The sequence below is a fragment of the Schistocerca nitens genome, chromosome 8, assembly GCF_023898315.1.
Source record: "Schistocerca nitens isolate TAMUIC-IGC-003100 chromosome 8, iqSchNite1.1, whole genome shotgun sequence".
NCBI classification, from domain to species: Eukaryota; Metazoa; Arthropoda; class Insecta; order Orthoptera; family Acrididae; genus Schistocerca; species Schistocerca nitens.
In genome coordinates this window covers 526,078,358-526,097,351 of record NC_064621.1, presented here as the reverse complement: position 1 = coordinate 526,097,351, position 18,994 = coordinate 526,078,358, and the positions used below count along the sequence as shown (strand labels likewise).

At 44.4% G+C, this 18,994-nt stretch overlaps 1 protein-coding gene across 1 annotated transcript in view; it reads right to left on the bottom strand.

Annotated features, from left to right (window-relative positions):
- Positions 1 to 18,994, bottom strand: part of LOC126199652 (head-specific guanylate cyclase-like) — a 332,527-nt gene that overhangs the window by 185,334 nt on the left and 128,199 nt on the right. The window contains exon 3 of the mRNA XM_049936580.1: positions 9,813 to 9,992. Coding sequence (XP_049792537.1) covers positions 9,813 to 9,992 — 180 coding nt within the window. The remainder of the gene's footprint in view (positions 1 to 9,812; positions 9,993 to 18,994) is intronic.

Genomic DNA, 18,994 nt, shown 5'->3' with positions numbered 1-18,994 from the left:
TGGACACGTTTTAGTAAAACAGTCTTTAATGGATGTAAGATTGTTTTGTAAGTCACTAGTCGCTATAAAGAGAGAACTTTGCCTTGTGATATTGGCTGCAAGGTCTGAAGAAGAGTTTTCACAAGTGGAGTGCCTAGGCATCCTCTACACCGATCGGCTTGGGCAGACAGCAGAAAATTCATACTGGTCTACATCCATAAAATTACTTATGGACCTCTGGGCGGGATTAGTCGAGCGGTCTAAGGCGCTACAGTCATAGACTGTGCGGCTGATCCCGGCGGAGGTTAGAGTCTTCCCTCGGGCATGGGTGTGTGTGTTTGTCCTTAGGATAATTTAGGTTAAGTAGTGTGCAAGCTTAGGGACTGATGACCTTAGCAGTTAAGTCCCATAAGATTTCACACACATTTTTTTAGGCTTATGGACAACTAACATCTTCTTGGCACTGTAAACTGCGGCATTTATTATTTTTTGCATCTCAAACCGACATTATAAAACCAAACCTGTAAGAAATTTCGACACAAATTATTTTCTAGATCTGCGTTTTTGGTTGTTTCTCATGCTGTATTAAGTGTTGTACGAGGGTTGTAACTTTAGTACTGGCAACTATTTATTTACAGCACGTACAAAATTGATACCTGTTTTAAAGTTTTACTGACCTTCAAAGTAGTCACCAGCATTGTGTATAACCCGTTCCCAGCGATGTGGAAGTCATAGGATACTCTTAACAGTGCCAGTTGTATTGACAGTTCGAGCAGCGCGGTCTATTGCCCGACAAATTTGTAGCAGTTCTGAAGCGAATGCTGTGAAGTGTTTCCTTCAGTTTAGAAATCAAGTTGAACTCATGAGGGCTTAAGTCAGGGGAGTGAAGCACATGGTACAGCACTTATCAGCCCCATCAGTCAGACAAATCAGTAATAGCTTGCACTGTACGAACTTGAGCATTTTCCTGCAAAACGATGGTCAGGTCCTGCAGAAAGTGTCATCACTTCTGTCTCTATGCTGTTCATTTTTGGAACACAACCGACGGCAAGCTTAGAGACAGAAATGATGACAATTTCTGCAGGACCTGGCCATCGTTTTGCAGGACAATGCTCAAGCACGTACAGTGCAAGTTGTTACTAATTTGTTTCACTGATGGGGCTGCTAAGTGCTATACCACCTACTGCACTCCCCTGACGTAAGCCCTCGTGAGTTCAACTCGATTTCTAAACTGAAGGAAATACTTCACGGCATTCGTTTCAGAACTGCTACAATTTCGTCCGGCAATACACTGCGCCGCTAGAACTGCCAACACAACAGGCACTGCTAAGAGTATCCTACGATTTCCACATTGCTGGAAACGGGTTAAACTCAATGCTGGTGACTTCTTTGAAGTTCAGTAAAGCTTTGAAACACGTATCTATTTTGTATGAGCTGTAAATAAATAGTTGCCACTATTAAAGTTCCACCTCTCGTACAACTGGACTATGTTTCATTACATAACATTTAAAATGAATAACTGTAGCTTTAATTACTGACAGCTTATTCTACATTTAAATTTAAGTATTTTTGGAGATCAGGTCCAGCGTCCGGAGGAACAGAGTTTTATCTTCTTCTCTCAAACTAAGCGAAAAAACGAAACAAAAACAAGACGGAGGAGAAATCAGCATCGCCAGTGCTTCGAGGGATAATCAACGCATGTTACAGAAATAGCTACATGTATAGAAATGTTGCATGTGGGTGCAAAGGTAAGACACAAAGATTCTTATCTGATTGTTTGATTGATTGATTCGGGGGAGGGGACCAAACAGCGAGGTCATCGGTTCCATCGGATTAGGGAAGGATGGGGAAGGAAGTCGACCGCGCCCTTTCAAAGGAACCATCCCGGCATTTGGCTGAAGTGATTTAGGGAAACCACGGAAAACCTAAATCGGGATCTCCTGACGCGAGATTGAACCGTCGTCCTCCCGAATCCGCGTCCAGTGTGTCAGCCACTGCGCCACCTTGCTCGGTCGTGATTAGTTACTCACACATCCAACAGCATATAAAATGCTCTGTACAACAGTTTAATGCAATTTTGCTACAAGACATGTTAATACACAGAAATTCGTGTATCAAATTGCGTTAACCCACCTTCAATTCGGTTTTCGAGATGCTACACAACATCTTCCCAAACTTGCATCCCTCAGCTGACAGAGATAATGCAGGAAGCGTAGATTATACACTTAAGCGCCAAAGAAACTGGTACAGGGATACGTATTCAAACACAGATATATGTAAACAGGAAGAATACGGCGCTGCGGCCGGCGACGCCTGTATAAGACAACAAGGGTCTGGCGCTGTTGTTAGATCGGTTACTGCTGATACAATGCCAGGTTACCAAGATTTAACGGAGTTTGAACGTGGTGTTATAGTCGGCGCACGAGCGATGGGACAGAGCATCTCCGAGGTAACGATGAAGTGCGGATTTTTCCGTACAACAATTTCACGAGTGTACAAATTGCTGCAGATTTCAGTGCTGGGCCATCAACAAGTGTCAGCGTGCGAACCATTCAACTGAACATAATCGATATGGGCTTTCGGAGAAGAAGGCCCACTCGTGTACCCTTGATGACTGCACGACACAAAGCCTTACGCCTCGCCTGATCCCGTCAACATCGACATTGGACTGTAGAAACGTGTTGCCAGGTCGGACGAGTCTCGTTTCAAATTGTATCGAGCGGATGGACATGTACGTGTATGGGAAACAGCCTATGAATCCATAGATCCTGCACGTCAGCGAGAGATTGTTCAAGCTGGTGGAGGCTCTGTAATGGTGTAGGGAGCGTACAGTGAGAGTGATACGTCTAGATACGACTCTGACAGGTGACACGTACGTAAGCATCCAGTCTGATCGCCTGCATCCATTCATGTCCATTGTACACTCCGACGAACTTGGGCAATTCCAGCAGAACAATGCGACACCCCGAACGTCCCGTCCTTAATTAATACGGAGTGGCTCCAGGAACACTCTTCTGAGTTTAAACATTTCCGCTGGCCACCAAACTCCGCACACATGAATATTATTGAGCATATCTGGGATGCCTTGCAAGTGCTGTTCGGAAGAGGTCTCAAGCCCCTCGTACTCTTACGGATTTATGGACAGCACTGCAGGATTCATAGTGTCAGTTCCCTCCAGCACTACTTCAGACGGCAGTGAGTCCATGCCACGTTGTGTTGCGCCACTTCAGCGTACTCTCGGGGGCCGTACACGATATTTGGCAGGTGTACCAGTTTCTTTGGCTCTTCAGTGTAGTAAGGTTCGCAATAGAAAATAAACCAAACGTCTGCTTTAAAGGAACCGAATTTTTTAAATACCTTACAATGAAATATGTATTTTGTCTTGCGGATGGTCTCCTGCAATAACATTCTCGTATATTTCGATTCTGTAACGTGACTAAATTGTCATGAAATAACGCAAGTTGTAAGAAAAATAGTTTTTGTTGTTGTGGTCTTCAGTCCAGAAACTGGTTTGATGCAGCTCTCCATGCTACTCTGTCCTGTGTAAGGTTCTGCATCTCCCAGTACCTACTGCGACCTACATTCTTCTGAATCTGCTTAATGTATTCATATCTTAGTCTCCCTCTACGATTTTTACCCTGCACGCTGCCCTCCAATACTAAATTGGTGATCCATTGATACCGCAGAATGTGTCCTACCAACAGATCCCTTCTTCTAGTCAAGTTGTGACACAAATTCCTCTTCTCCCCAATTCTATACAGAATCTCCTCATTTGTTACGTGATCTACCCATCGAATCTTCAGTATTCTTCTGTAGCACCACATTTCGGAAGCTTCTATTCTGTTTCTATCTAAACTGTTCATCGTCCATGTTTCACTTCAATTCATGGCTACACTGTCGACAAATACCTTCAGAAACGACTTACTAACACTTAAATATATGTTCGCTATTAATAAATTTCTCTTCTTCAGAAATGCTTTTCTTGCCATTGCCGGTCTACATTTTATATCCTCTCTACTTCAGCCATCATCTGTTATTTTACTGCCCAAGTAGCAAAACTCTAATGTCTCGTATGGTAATCTAATTCCCGTAGGATCATTTGATTTAATTCGACTACATCCATTATTTTTGTTTTGCTTTTGTTGACGTTCATTTTATATCCTCCTTTCAAGACACTGTCCATTTCATTCAACTGCTCTTCCAGGTCCCTTGCTACCTCTGACAGAATTACTATGTCGTCAGCAAACTTCAAAGTTTTTATTTCATCTCCATAGATTTTGATTCCTGCTCCGAATTTTTCTTTTGTTTCCTTTACTGCTTCCTCAATATACAGATTGATTAACATCGGGGATAGGCTTTGAGCATAGGCTACAACCCTGTCTCACTCCCTTCTCAATCGCTGCTTCCCTTTCGTGCCCCTCGACTCTTGTAACTACCATTTGGTTTCTGTACAAATTGTAAACAGCGTTTCGCTCCCTGTATTTTACCCCTGCCGCATTCAGAATTTGAAAGAGAGTATTCCAGTCAACATTGTCAAGAGCTTTTTCTAAGTCTACAAATGCTAGACAGGAAGGTTTGCCTTTCCTTATCTTCTAAGATAAGTTATAGGGTCAGTCTTGCCTCGCGTGTTCCAACATTTCTACGGATCAAAACAGATCTTCCCCGAGATCGGCTTCTACCAGTTTTCCCATTCGTCTGTACAGAATTCGTGTTAGTATTTTGCAACCGTGACTTATTAAACTGATAGTTCGGCAGTTTTCACACCTGTCAACACCTGCTTTATTTGGGATTAGAATTATTATATTCATCTTGAAGTCTGAGGGTATTTCGCCTGTCTCATACATCTTGCTCGCCAAATGTAATAGTTCTGTCATGGCTGGCTTACCCAAGGCTATCAGTAGTTCTAGTGAAATGTTGTCTAATCCTGGGGCCTTGTTTCGACTTAGGTCTTTCAGTGCTCTGTCAAATTCTTCACGCAGTATCATATCTCCCATTTCCTCTACATCTACTTCCTCTTCCAGTTCCATAATATTGCCCTCAAGTACATTGACTTTGTATAGACCCTTTATATACTCCTTTCACCTTTCTGCTACCCCTTCTTTGCTTAGGACTGGTTTTCCATCTGAGCTCTTGATACTGATATAGGTGGTTCTCTTTTCTTCAAAGGTCTCTTTAATTTTCCTGTAGGCAGTATCTATCTTACCCTAGTGACATTTACTTCTACGTCCTTACATTTGTCCTCTAGCCATCACTGCTTAGTCAGTTTGCATTTCCTGTCGATCTCATTTTTGAGACGTTTCTATTCTTTTTCGCCTGCTTCATTTACGGCGTTTTTATATTTTCTCCTTTCATCAATTAAATTCAATATCGCTTCTGTTACCCATGGATTTCTACTAGCCCTCGTCTTTTTATCTACTTGATCCTCTGCTGCCTTCACTATTTCATCTTTCAAAGCTACCCATTCTTCTTCTACTGTATTTCTTTCCCCTGCTCTTGTCAATCGTTCCCTAGGGCTCTGAATATCTCTACAACCTCTTGTTCTTTTAGTTTATTCACGTCCCATCTCCTTAAATACCTACCTGTTTGCAGTTTCTTCAATTTTAAACTACAGTTTATAACCAATAAATTGTGGTCAGAGTCCACATCTGCTCCTGGATATGTCTTACAATTTAAAACCTGCTTCTTAAATCTCTGTCTTACCATTATATAACATATTTGAAACCTTCCAGTGTCTGCAGGTCTCTTCCATGCATCCAACCTTCAAAAAAAATGGTTCTGAGCACTATGGGACTCAACTGCTGAGGTCATAAGTCCCCTAGAACTCAGAACTACTTAAACCTAACTAACCTAAGGACAACACAAACATCCATGCCCGAGGCAGGATTCGAACCTGCGACCGTAGCGGTCGCGCGGTTCCAGACTGTAGCGCCAGAACCGCTCGGCCACCAGCGGCCGGCCATCCAACCTTCTTTCATGATTCTTAAACCAAGTATCAACTATGATGAAGTTGTGCTGTGTGCAGAATTATACCAAGCGGCTTCTTTTTTGATTCCTTACTTCCAGTTCATATTCACCTACTACTTTTCTTTCTCTTACTTTTCCTACCGTCAAATTCCCGTCCCGAATGACTATTAAATTTTCGTCTCCTTTAACAATTTGAATAATTTCTTTTATCGCATCATACATTTCTTCAATCTCTTCATCGCCTGCGGAACTAGTTGGCATATAAACTTGTACTGCTGGCGTAGGGGTAGGCTTCGTGTCTATCTTGGCTACAGTAATGCGTTAACTATTCATTATTAAACCTACTCCTGCATTACCCTTACTTGATTTTGTATTTATAACCATGTATTCAGCTGGCCAGTAATCTTGTTCCTCCTGCCACCGAACTTCACTAATTTCCACTATATCCAACTTTGATCTATCCATTTCCCTTTCTAAATTTTCTAACCTACCTGCCCTATTGAGGGATCTGATATTCCACCCTCCCAACCGTAGAATGCCAGTTTTGTTTCTCCTGAGTAGTCTCCACCCAGAGATCCGAATGGGGGACTATGTTTTACCCAAGAGGACGCCATCATCATTTAACCATACAGTAGAGCTGCATGCCCCCGAGAAAGATTACGGCTGTAGTTTCCCCTTGCTTTCAGCCGTTCGCAGTACCAGCACATAAAGGCCTTTTTGATTGATGTTACAAGGCCAGATCAGTCAGCCCTTGCAACTACTGAAAAGGCTGCTCCCCATCTTCAGGAACCACACGTTCGTCTGACCTCTCAACAGACATCCTTGCGTTGTGATTGCACCTACGGTACGGCCATCTGTATCGCTTAGGCATGCAAGCGTCCCCACCTACGGCAAGGTCCATCATTCAGGGGTGGGGTGGGGGGGGGGGGATGTATATTTGTGTAAGTGATTTCTGTAAAGATGATGACAACAGTTAAGGTATCAGAGGTTCAATGCAGTTTTCAGTGCAGTTTTTGAGTGTTAGTGTCTTTTAAATCTTTCAGTAAACTGAATGTTCTTCACTGTCTCTTCACGAAAGTTTGGTTTTGTAATAATGTTGTCGCTGTATTGAATTGAGCGGAACACAGTCGCACAAAAGTAAATCTAAAGCTAAATGGGCTTAGCATAGTTGCATGTCATTGCGTTGCACTCCGAAAGGCTTTCTTTGTCTTTAGCTGGTTTGTTGCTGTTCTGTATTTTTAATGTTGACCACTTTAAAGCAGTAACGAGTTTCTGTTACCACAGGCAAGCTATGAAAATTTCTTAGGGCCAGATTTACATTACAGTCAGGACAATAAAGTCATTCACAGTTAAGCTTTCCTTTTGAAAATTAATATCAGGCTCAGTTTAGGTGAAGGTCAGTTCTGAGTTCATTTCTTATGCCTACAGTGGAGTGCTTTATTTGCGTTTGTCTCATCTAGTGTTTGGAATTTTATTTAGTCAGTAGTCAGTTTGCACACGGAAATTCACAGGGCTTTTCTGGAAAAGCAATTTGGTTATTTATTGTTTCAAAATACGATTTACAATTTTGTGTAACATTTTTGTTCTTTAGACCTTGAGTGTTGGAACTGCAAGTCGAGTACTGTGACGTCACGCATTTAGCACCGTTCACAGCACTACGCAATACCACATTTCATTGGACAACTTATTTAGTATACAGTTTTATCTTTTCTGATTATTTTAGTGCAAGTTAATTAAACTACAGTTGCGCAGTTTCAAACATTTGACGACTCTTTTTATCAGATAGCGTTTTCGTAATTACATTGCATTGTCCAGGGACAACACAAACACACACACAAAGTCAAAAACTAGCAAACCAGTTTAGTTAAAGTTTTAGTTCCCAAAATAAAATAAAAAGTTTTGTAAACCAATTACAGTATTTCATGATGAAGCTTCTCTTAGGAACTGGCTAGAAGATTTCTTCAACTCGAAACCCCAACAGTTACGCAGATAAAGCACAGAACTCCTGCCTCAACGCTAGCAGGCGGTCATAGACGAAGATGGAGATCACATCAATAATTAGTGTATCAGGCTTGTTATTGTGTGCTGTAATGTAACGCAGTGCATATTAACAACAGAAATAAAATGGTAGCATTGTAATAACGGCACGAACTTAAGTGCCGACCCAATACATCATTGAGGATCACCTCACTATGGGCCTATGGAACAAAAGGTACATGAGGTGCGACAGTAAAGTAATGAGACTGATTTTCTTTGCAAAATGTGTCATCCCTGCAGGCTTGCGTAGGCACAATATCTTTGACATTGGTCTATAAGCTTCTTCTAGTCCAAGCGGCACATCGATGCAACTGCTCAGTCGTGAGTTATGCTGTAATAAGTTAACACGTGTTTGTGTCTCTCGTCACGGAAACGGAACCGCATAATACTGCGCAACGGTATGCTATTTCTTTTTGCGTTAAATTGGGTGAAAACGCGACGACAACTTACGGTAAGCTTCAGAAGGCTTTTGGAGTGGAGGTTATGTCAAGAGTTCAAGTTTTTCGTTGGCATAAAATGTTTAGTGAAGGTAGAACGAATATTACGATGAAGACCGCAGTGGACGACCATCAACCTCACTGACCGATGTCAACTTGGCCATGGTGGGTGAACTAGTACGATCTGATCGAAATTTATCTCTAAAAATGATTGCACAAGAACTGAACATCAATCGAGAAAGGGCTCGTCTAATAATAACTGAAGATCTTGGTATGAGAAAGATTTGTGCAAAAATTGTCCCCAAAAATCTCACACCATAACAGCGAGAAACACGGAAAAATGTGGCAGCCGATCTGTTAGAGCAGACGGAAATCAATCCACAATTGTTGAGCCGTGTTATCACTGGTGATGAAAGTTGTTTTTTTCAGTACGATCCAGAGACAAAATGCCAAAGTTCGCAATGGTGCTCAAAGAGATCACCCAGACTAAAAAAGCTCGTATGTCAAAGTCAAAAGTGAGATGAATACTTGTGTGGTTCTTTGATTCCAAGGGAATTGTTCATAAAGAGTGGGTGCCTCCTGGACAAACAGCTAACCAATATTACTTCAAAGGAATTTTAGAAAGACTTCGTAAAAGAGTTCTTCGTGCCTGTGCCAACATTGCTGATAATTGGATTCTGCATCACGATAATGCGCCATCCCATACTGTTCTGTCAGTACAGCAATTTTTAACCTCAAAACAAATTTCAGTAGTACCACAGCCACCTTATTCACCACATATCGCTCCGTGCGACTTTTTTCTAAGAGTCAAAACAGCGGCCAAGGGACACCATTTTCAAACAACACAAGACGTCCAAAAAGCTGTGACGAGGGTCTTGGAGGATATCACAGAACGCCGGCCGGAGTGGCCGTGCGGTTCTAGGCGCTACAGTCTGGAGCCGAGCGACCGTTACGGTCGCAGGTTCGAATCCTGCCTCGGGCATGGATGTGTGTGATGTCCTTAGGCTAGGTTTAATTAGTTCTAAGTTCTGGGCGACTGATGACCTCAGAAGTTAAGTCGCATAGTGCTCAGAGCCATATCACAGAAGATGAGTTCCAGAAATGTTACCATCAATGGCAGAAGCGCTGGAAAAAGTGTGTGCAATCAGAAGGGAACTACTTTGAAGGAGACAACACTAAACTTGACTAAAACGGTAAGCAACATTTTTTTTTCCACATCAGTCTCATTACTTTATTGTCGCACCTCGTATGTGTTCATCTAGCCAGTGACAACAGTAAATGAGGAGGCCTGGAGTTGGCTAGGGAGCTGTTGAGGTGAAGGTGAGGTGAAGAGACGGCTGTGGGTTACAGGGAAGCGGAGCACAGTGCCAGACCTGTGAGGAGACGCCCGCTCACCTGCGCTCGCGCCTGCTCGCCCACCAGGATGACGTCCCTCGTGGCGTCGTGTAGCGGGATGTCCGAGATGAAGAGCCCGTGGCTGGTGAGGCCCTCGAGCCCGTCCAGGTCGGGCGAGCCCACGAACAGCAGCGACCCCGACTCTGGACACGGCACCATCTGGCCCTTCAGCTCCAAGCCCTGCCGGCAAGTGTCACTCTCTCAACAGCTGCCCTGCAGCCGGCTGAAAGTGTGTGAGACCTCGCGGCAAGACTAGTTACAACTAAACGAATCCTACACAGAGTGCAGAGGAGGAGCATACTACTGAGATTTGCAGGCGTATGCAGCACCAATTTCGTGCAGACACTTCGAGGCGTAGCGCCGTATACCGATCCTGCCTTGGAGGCGGTTACGTGGGAGATGTGTCTCAGAGCTGGATAGTGACAGATGGTGATGCGAAACTGGACGCGCACGTAGTTCATGTATCAGCCGATAGAGGACAATATTGGATAGGGGGACTGTGATTTTAGTTTCGATTGTGCCCACTAGAGTGCACTAAAGTAATAGAATCTTTTTCATAAACTATTCTAGTATTTTCATAGAGTGTTATTATGTCTTTTTTTGTATGTAAAATATTATAAACGTGTTTTAGCAGTATGAATGGCGCGTGAGTGTGGTTTAAGGTTAACATGAAGATAATTGTTTAACGAGTTATGTACTAGGATTTAGTGCGGGAACATTTCGAAGAAGTATGGATATGGACAAAGGGGATTTTTGTAGCATAGATTTGTAAAGTAAGTTTATGGTAAAGGGAAAGTTAATTCAGGTATAAATAACAATAGTAAATAACTTTATGAATAAACAAAACTTCAGCATATTAGATAATTACGTTGGTAAAACGTGCAGTCGTTAGGTTTACTATTTTGCGATTGGTTATTGATGAAAAGCGCGGACTGACGCGGGAGAGTGTTGTTTTGCTATTGGCTGTTGAGTAAACTGACCAGTGGTAAAGCAGTAGTCTTCGCGCGCCTTTCTCTGCTGGTAGAGAAGACTTAGAGTATTTTAGAGAGGAGTGGCAGCCTAGCCATGAAACAGATTGGACGTGTGTAGTAGTAGTTCCGATGGAAATGATAAGCTGCCGGATCTAGCAGTGTTTCATACATCGAAAGTGTGGTAAAGTGACGGCATAATTATTCCGATGGGCGTGTAGAAATTTCGGAAATTTTAAGTAAGTTTTGTGACGAGAAAAGACATATATTCCGCGTCGCGTATTGAGCAGGTCAGTGGCTAAAAACTGTGACTACATTTGGTACCGACAGACTTAATATTTGGCGAGCATTATCAATCAAAAACAATCAGTATTCTTGTAGCTATTACGTTTTCGGGAAATGCAACACCATAAACTTGCTAACGTGAGTGAAAGGGATTGTGAGTGACTGTGTTAAGACTAGCACGGGCTTGGCAGTGATACTTGTTCACATTAGTTTCAGAATATATTAACTGAGGACAAAATTTCCAACCGTTCATTTCGTGTGAAAACTTTCTCCCGAAACGTAGATTAGTGACTTTAATTGCAGCCTGGTTCACGTCGAAGTACAGTAGGTTTCGCTCGGCTTCCCTACTGATGATATTCTGAGACAATGTTCACAGGTAGGTGCACGTTCGTCGTAAAGGGACGGAAAGAATCGCGCCGCCGCAACTTTCAATAACATTAGGAATATGCCCTTTGACCTAGTAACTAGAAACAAGAGAACGCAGTACGGGTTACAAAGAGCGGACTAAGAAGTAGTTGTGGAGGTATTAGCGAAAACAACAAAATAAAAGGAAGAAATCGCTTCACGCGTAATTCGAGAAGACTTGTTTGTTACATATACATAAAAAATATTTTACCCGCTAACTGACTAATATCATGAAATCTTCTTCTTCTTGCATCCTAGATTACATACTTTTACCAGTTTTAACAACACTAACAAGTGATTACAACTTCAGAACAAGAGAAAGAGCTCCACAGATAAGCAAGTCAATAACGCGTTGGTCCATCCCTGGCGCCTCAAAATCCCTATCTGGTTGGTGATCCCTGCCCATACTGCTCCAAACGTTCTCAACTGCGGTTAGATCTGGCGACCTTGCTGGCCAAGCTAGGGTTTCGCAAGCGCGATTATAAGCAGTAGAAACTCTAGCAGTGTGCTGGCGGGGCATTAACTTGCTGATGTGTAGGCCGAGGATGGTTGCCATTAAGGGAAAAAATGGACATAGAATATCGTCAACTTACCGCTGTGCCGTAAGGATACCGCGGATGACAAGATGTGGCACCCCAGATCATCCCTCCTGGTTGTCGGGCAGTATGGCAGGCAACACTCAGGTTGGTATCCCACTGTCTCCAGACTCTTACTAGTACTGGAGTATAACTGTCTTCAGTGGTGAGTCCCGCTTCGAACTGAGCCCCGATGACCAGCGAAGACGTGTCTGGAGACGTCCTGGACAGCAATACGTTCCATCCTGACTGTCGCCCACTATACAGCCCCAACAGCCAGGAGTGATGTTTCAAATGGCTCTAAGCACTATGGGACTTAACATCTGAGGTCATCAGTCCCGTAGAACTTAGAACTACACTCATGCTCATAAATTAAGGATAATGCCGATACATAGTGAAACAACGCTGTGGTGGGCGTTTTGCGGGTTTAAGTCACCTCGGGGTATGACTATGCGGTGCATCTGACCTGCGGTCGTCGCACGATGGCGCTGGCAACAGTCCACATATGCAGAGGTGTGTTGGTGCATGTCAGAGTACGGTGCGGCGGGTAAGTGTGCAAACGTTTTCAGACGTGCTAATGGTGACTGTGTGTTGAAAATGGTTCAAAGAGCACATATGTCGTTATGAGGGGTAGAATACTAGGGCGACTGGAGGCTGGCCAAACACAGCAGGTCGTAGCACGGGTCACCCATGTGCCACAAAGTGTGATCTCAAGATTATGGCAACGATTCCAGCAGACTGGAAACGTTTCCAGGTGCTACAGTAAGGGGCGTCCACAGTGTACAACACCACACGAAGACTGACATCTCACCATCAGTGCCCGCAAACGGCCACGGAGCACTGCAGGTAGCCTTACTCGGGACCTTACCGCAGCCACTGGAACATTTGTCTCCAGACACACAGTCTACAGACTACTGAACAGACATGGTATATTCGCTATTCGCCCGGAGACCTGCAAGGTGCATTCCACTGACCCTTGTTCACAGGAGAGCCCTTAAAGCCTGGTGTCAAGAACACAGTACATGGTCATTGGAACAGTGGTCCCAGGTTATGTTCACGGACGAGTCCAGGTATAGTCTGAACAGTGATTCTCGCCTGGTTTTCATCTGGCGTGAACCAGGAACCAGATACCAACCCCTTAATGTCCTTGAAAGGGACCTGTATGGAGGTCATGGTTTGATGGTGTGGGGTGGAATTATGATTGGTGCACGTACAACCCTGCACGTCTTTGACAGAGGAACTGTAACAGGTCAAGTGTATCGGGACGTCATTTTGCACCGCCTTTTCAGGGGTGCAGTGGGTCCCACCTTCCTCCTGATGGATGATAATGCACGGCCCCACCGAGCTGCCATCGTGGAGGAATACCTTGAAACAGAAGATATCAGACGAATGGAGTGGCCTGCCTGTTCTCCAGATCTACGAGTAAACCCCATTGAGCACGTCTGGGATGCTCTCGGTCGACGTATCGCTGCACATCTTCAAATCCGTAGGACACTTCAGGAGCTCCGACAGGCACTGGTGCAAGAATGGGAGGCTATACCTCAGCAGCTGTTCGACCATCTGATCCAGAGTATGCCAACCGTTGTGCGGCCTGTGTACGTGTGCATGGTGATCATATGCCATATTGATGTCGGGGTACAAGTGCAGGAAAAAGGGGCGTTTTGTAGCACATGTGTGTAGGGACGGTTTTCTCAACTTATGACCAATACCTTGAACTTACGGATCTGTGTCGTCTGTGTTCCCTATGCGCCTATGTTATTAGCGCTAGTTTTGTGTAGTTTCACGTTGTGTGGCACCACATTCTACAATTATCCTTAATTTATGAGCATGAGTATACTTAAACCTAACTAACCTAAGGACATCACACACATCCATGCCCGAGGCAGGATTCGAACCTGCGACCGCAATAGCAGCGCGGTTCCAGACTGAAGCGCCTAGAACCGCTCGGCCACAGCGGCCGGCCCAGGGGTGATGGTCTGGGGTGCTATGTCTTTTCATAGCAGGACCCCTTTGGCTGTCATCCGCGGCAGTGTTACAGCACAGCGCTACGTCGACGATATTCAATGTCTGTTTTGTTGCCCTTCATGGCAAGTCATCTTGGGCTTGCAGTTCATCAAGATAATGCCCGTCCGTACATAGGAAGAGTTTCTACTGCTTGTCTTCGTGTTGCCAAACCATGCTTTTGTCGGCATAATCGCCCGATCTGCCCCATTGGAACGTTTGCAGCACTATGTGTAGGGCCCTAAAGCCACCCCGTGATTTGGAAGATATAACGCGCCAGTTGGACAGAACTTGGCACGATATTCCTCAGGAGGAGTCCATCAACTCTGTCAACCAATGGTAAGCCGAATAACTACTTGCATAATGGTCGGAGGTGGACGAACGCATTCTTGGCTTGTACAAGTTGTGAAGCTCCTTCCCTTGTATAAATCACCCAATTTTTCTGAAGCTGTAATCATTTGTTTGTTTGTACGTCACATCTATCAATTTCAGATAATTCCATTGTGACGTTTCGTTTTTTCGACTTAGAATGTAGATAACATTAGGTTTGCGGCCGCCGGCACTAGCACAGCGTTCTAGAATTCAGATCTCTACCAGGTTGTAGAGCCGAAATCATGCAATTTCTGGATTCCCTTAAAAATTTGCACTGATTTTCAATAGTTTTAGAACGTATTCTAAGTTTCAGAGTCCCACTTTGTGTCGATGTCTTTACTATACGTCTTCTGGCACTGACGTTGATTTCATGACTCCAGAAAAGAAACATATTTGCTCTAATGCAACATGTCGTAGAGGATACCCAGGGTACGCAAAAGTTGTAACTCCTGGCGGTCCAGATCACCTATTACATGTCTTCACTTAAATTTTTATATATTTATTCCTTTTAGTTACTTAATCGTAGTCTTCTCTTTCCTTTGAAGGTAAATCTCCATCTCTCTGCTGGATACCTTCTCAGAAATTTGGATTAACATGTGGTACAGTGATTCGTCCCGTACTATACTGTATTATGTACAGTCCTCCATTCAGCAAAGTCTCTGAAATGGACACAGGGGCGAACAGAGTTCAAATTACTCTACAATCAGACTTACCGTTAAGCTGTTGTACCATGCTATTAAGATACGTGGGATAAGCTCACGTCTTGTAAAAAATGGATCATATCCCTCGATGGTTGAATGTACTTAATTTGAAGTCTTTCGCTCAAACTTAGGAAGAATTCATACACGCCTCCTCCTGTTGTAACCGCGGCCCAGTCGTCATACAAGGAAAATGCCCACTGCTCATCCATTCAGTTGTCATCAGTTGAAGGTCTGTGTGACTACAGTGCACACCAAGGAAAGAAAGGTACAAATGCTATTCATCTGTGGAGAATGGAAGTTAGCGGAACACTAATTGCAATAATGTATTCTTGTTTACCATATGGACACACGTAGTACAGTACTGTAGTATTTTGAAACGATATATTCTGTATAGTAAAGGCAGTCCTTCATTAAAAATTATCTCATCATAACTTTGATTGTATTATTGTTGGGGTAGGCGCAATGCTATCCAAGCAGAGGATGTCCTTGGGTTTCTATTTACTTGCTGGCAACTCCAACAAGTAGACGAGTTACGTTACCCTGGGTTCCTACACTAGTACAGGAAGGTCAAAGTTAATTTTATGTTACGTTTTCAACAAAATCATGTTTACGTGTATGATACACAGCGATGCGTTTTTGAACTGGTCTTCATGAGACGAAGTGGATTATCGAATAAAAAAAATATAGGGCCCTATTTAAAAAAGACGTACTGCTGTTCATATATTCGTAACAAACAGTTACAAGAAAGGCAATCATCCTGATTAATGTCAACATGATAGCTAAGTAAGATTTATTTCAGAAATTTTTTTATTTTGCTTCTGAAGAAAACGTTATTTGGAGTGATCAAGATATATGTATGTGCACAACAAGTAAATTATAATTATCTTCTTGGAGATGTGATCCGTCTGCGCAACTAAATAAGTGGTTGTTTGTTTTTATGGTATATGCGTTTCTGTTGCAGAGCATCTTCAGTGATCTGTAATATATGTGTGTTGCACGCATATACACTCCTGGAAATTGAAATAAGAACACCGTGAATTCATTGTCCCAGGAAGGGGAAACTTTATTGACACATTCCTGGGGTCAGATACATCACATGATCACACTGACAGAACCACAGGCACATAGACACAGGCAACAGAGCATGCACAATGTCGGCACTAGTACAGTGTATATTCATCTTTCGCAGCAATGCAGACTGCTATTCTCCCATGGAGACGATCGTAGAGATGCTGGATGTAGTCCTGTGGAACGGCTTGCCATGCCATTTCCACCTGGCGCCTCAGTTGGACCAGCGTTCGTGCTGGACGTGCTGACCGCGTGAGACGACGCTTCATCCAGTCCCAAACATGCTCAATGGGCGACAGATCCGGAGATCTTGCTGGCCAGGGTAGTTGACTTACACCTTCTAGAGCACGTTGGGTGGCACGGGATACATGTGGACGTGCATTGTCCTGTTGGAACAGCAAGTTCCCTTGCCGGTCTAGGAATGGTAGAACGATGGGTTCGATGACGGTTTGGATGTACCGTGCACTATTCAGTGTCCCCTCGACGATCACCAGTGGTGTACGGCCAGTGTAGGAGATCGCTCCCCACACCATGATGCCGGGTGTTGGCCCTGTGTGCCTCGGTCGTATGCAGTCCTGATTGTGGCGCTCACCTGCACGGCGCCAAACACGCATACGACCATCATTGGCACCAAGGCAGAAGCGACTCTCATCGCTGAAGACGACACGTCTCCATTCGTCCCTCCATTCACGCCTGTCGCGACACCACTGGAGGCGGGCTGCACGATGTTGGGGCGTGAGCGGAAGACGGCCTAACGGTGTGCGGGACCGTAGCCCAGCTTCATGGAGACGGTTGCGAATGGTCCTCGCCGATACCCCAGGAGCAACAGTGTCCCTAATTTGCTGGGAAGTGGCGGTGCGGTCCCCTACGGCACTGCGTAGGATCCTACGGTCTTGGCGTGCATCCGTGCGTCGCTGCGGTCCGGTCCCAGGTCGACGGGCACGTGCACCTTCCGCCGACCACTGGCGACAACATCGATGTACTGTGGAGACCTCACGCCCCACGTGTTGAGCAATTCGGCGGTACGTCCACCCGGCCTCCCGCATGCCCACTATACGCCCTCGCGCAAAGTCCGTCAACTGCACATACGGTTCACGTCCACGCTGTCGCGGCATGCTACCAGTGTTAAAGACTGCGATGGAGCTCCGTATGCCACGGCAAACTGGCTGACACTGACGGCGGCGGTGCACAAATGCTGCGCAGCTAGCGCCATTCGACGGCCAACACCGCGGTTCCTGGTGTGTCCGCTGTGCCGTGCGTGTGATCATTGCTTGTACAGCCCTCTCGCAGTGTCCGGAGCAAGTATGGTGGGTCTGACACACCGGTGTCAATGTGTTCTTTTTTCCATTTCCAGGAGTGTAATAAATGTGTTTTTAGATATATTACTATATTACAGCTTTTTCGTTATTCTCCTACTCTTAGGTGAGAAACAACTTTCTGGAGCGCAAATTTCGTGAGGCTAAATTGCTGTCGGGTTCTGTTTACAATTTTTTTAGGTCTTGTTATCACCTATGTATCGCCCTGGAATTGTATCTCATTGGCCTGCGTGCCCAAGGATCTCCAATTTTTGGCCTTTGCGAGCACATTTCACATGAACACCGCTTCCAGTGTATGTTTTTCTAACCCCTGTGTTGCTTATCTATGTTTACTGTATATGGTAGAGTGTCACTACCTGTCGCAGTATCTTTATCGGTCTTTTGTTTGCTTTGTGGCATCCGCATGCATTTTGACACTGATTTGTTTTGTTATGTAGGTTTGTGTGCTATTTTGTGTGGTGATGGATGCTCTGGGGAAAGGAGGGAAAAGTGGGTGGAGGGAGTAGCATTTTTTTAAATAGTAGGCTAGTGGTGAGTGGACTAAATAGCTTATTATTTAACCTGGTGATGTGTCACACCTGATGTGAAAGACATGTGAAACAGGCGGAATACCATCAAACTTCGCCGGCCAGTGTGGCCGAGCGGTTATAGGCGCTTCAGTCCGGAACCGCGCTGCTGCTACGGCCGCAGGTTCGAATCCTGCCTCGGGCATGGATGTGGGTGGTGTCCTTAGGTTAGTTAGGTTTAAGTAGTTCTAAGTTCTAGGGGACTGATGACCTCAGAAGTTTAGTCCCATAGTGCTCAGAGCCATTTTTGTACCATCAAACTTCAAGAAGGACGTAGGAATTCCAGTTTCAAAGAACACATGTGCGAGAGGTGTGAATATTACTGAAGCATGTGTGAATATTACTGAATCATCAATTTAATAAGTCATGGTCGCAAAATACTGACATGAATTAGTTACAGAAGAATGGAAAAACTGGCCGAAGTTGAAGATAGTTGGTGTTCCGGAGAAATGTAGAAACATGCGATGCAATCCTGGCCCTGTGACTTCTTTTAGAAGACAGACTGAAGGAAGGCAAAAATACTTTTATAGCAATTGTACATTTAGAAAAAGTTGCCGGCCGGGGTGGTCGAGCGGTTCTGGGCGCTACAGTCTGGAACCGCGCGACCGCTACGGTCGCAGGTTCGAATACTGCCTCGGACATGGATGTGTGTGGTGTCCTTAGGTTAGTTAGGTTTAAGTAGTTCTATGTTCTAGGGGACTGATGACCTCAGAAGTTAAGTCCCATAGTGCTCAGAGTCATTTGAACCATTTTAGAAAAAGTTGTTGACAATGTGCACTGGAATATACCATTTGAAATTATACAGGTAGCAGGGGTAAAATACGTAGAACGAAAGGTTATTTACAGCTTATATAGAAATCAGACCAGTTACAACAGTCGAAAAACATGAAAGCGAAGCAATGACTGAGGAAAGAGGCAGGATTGT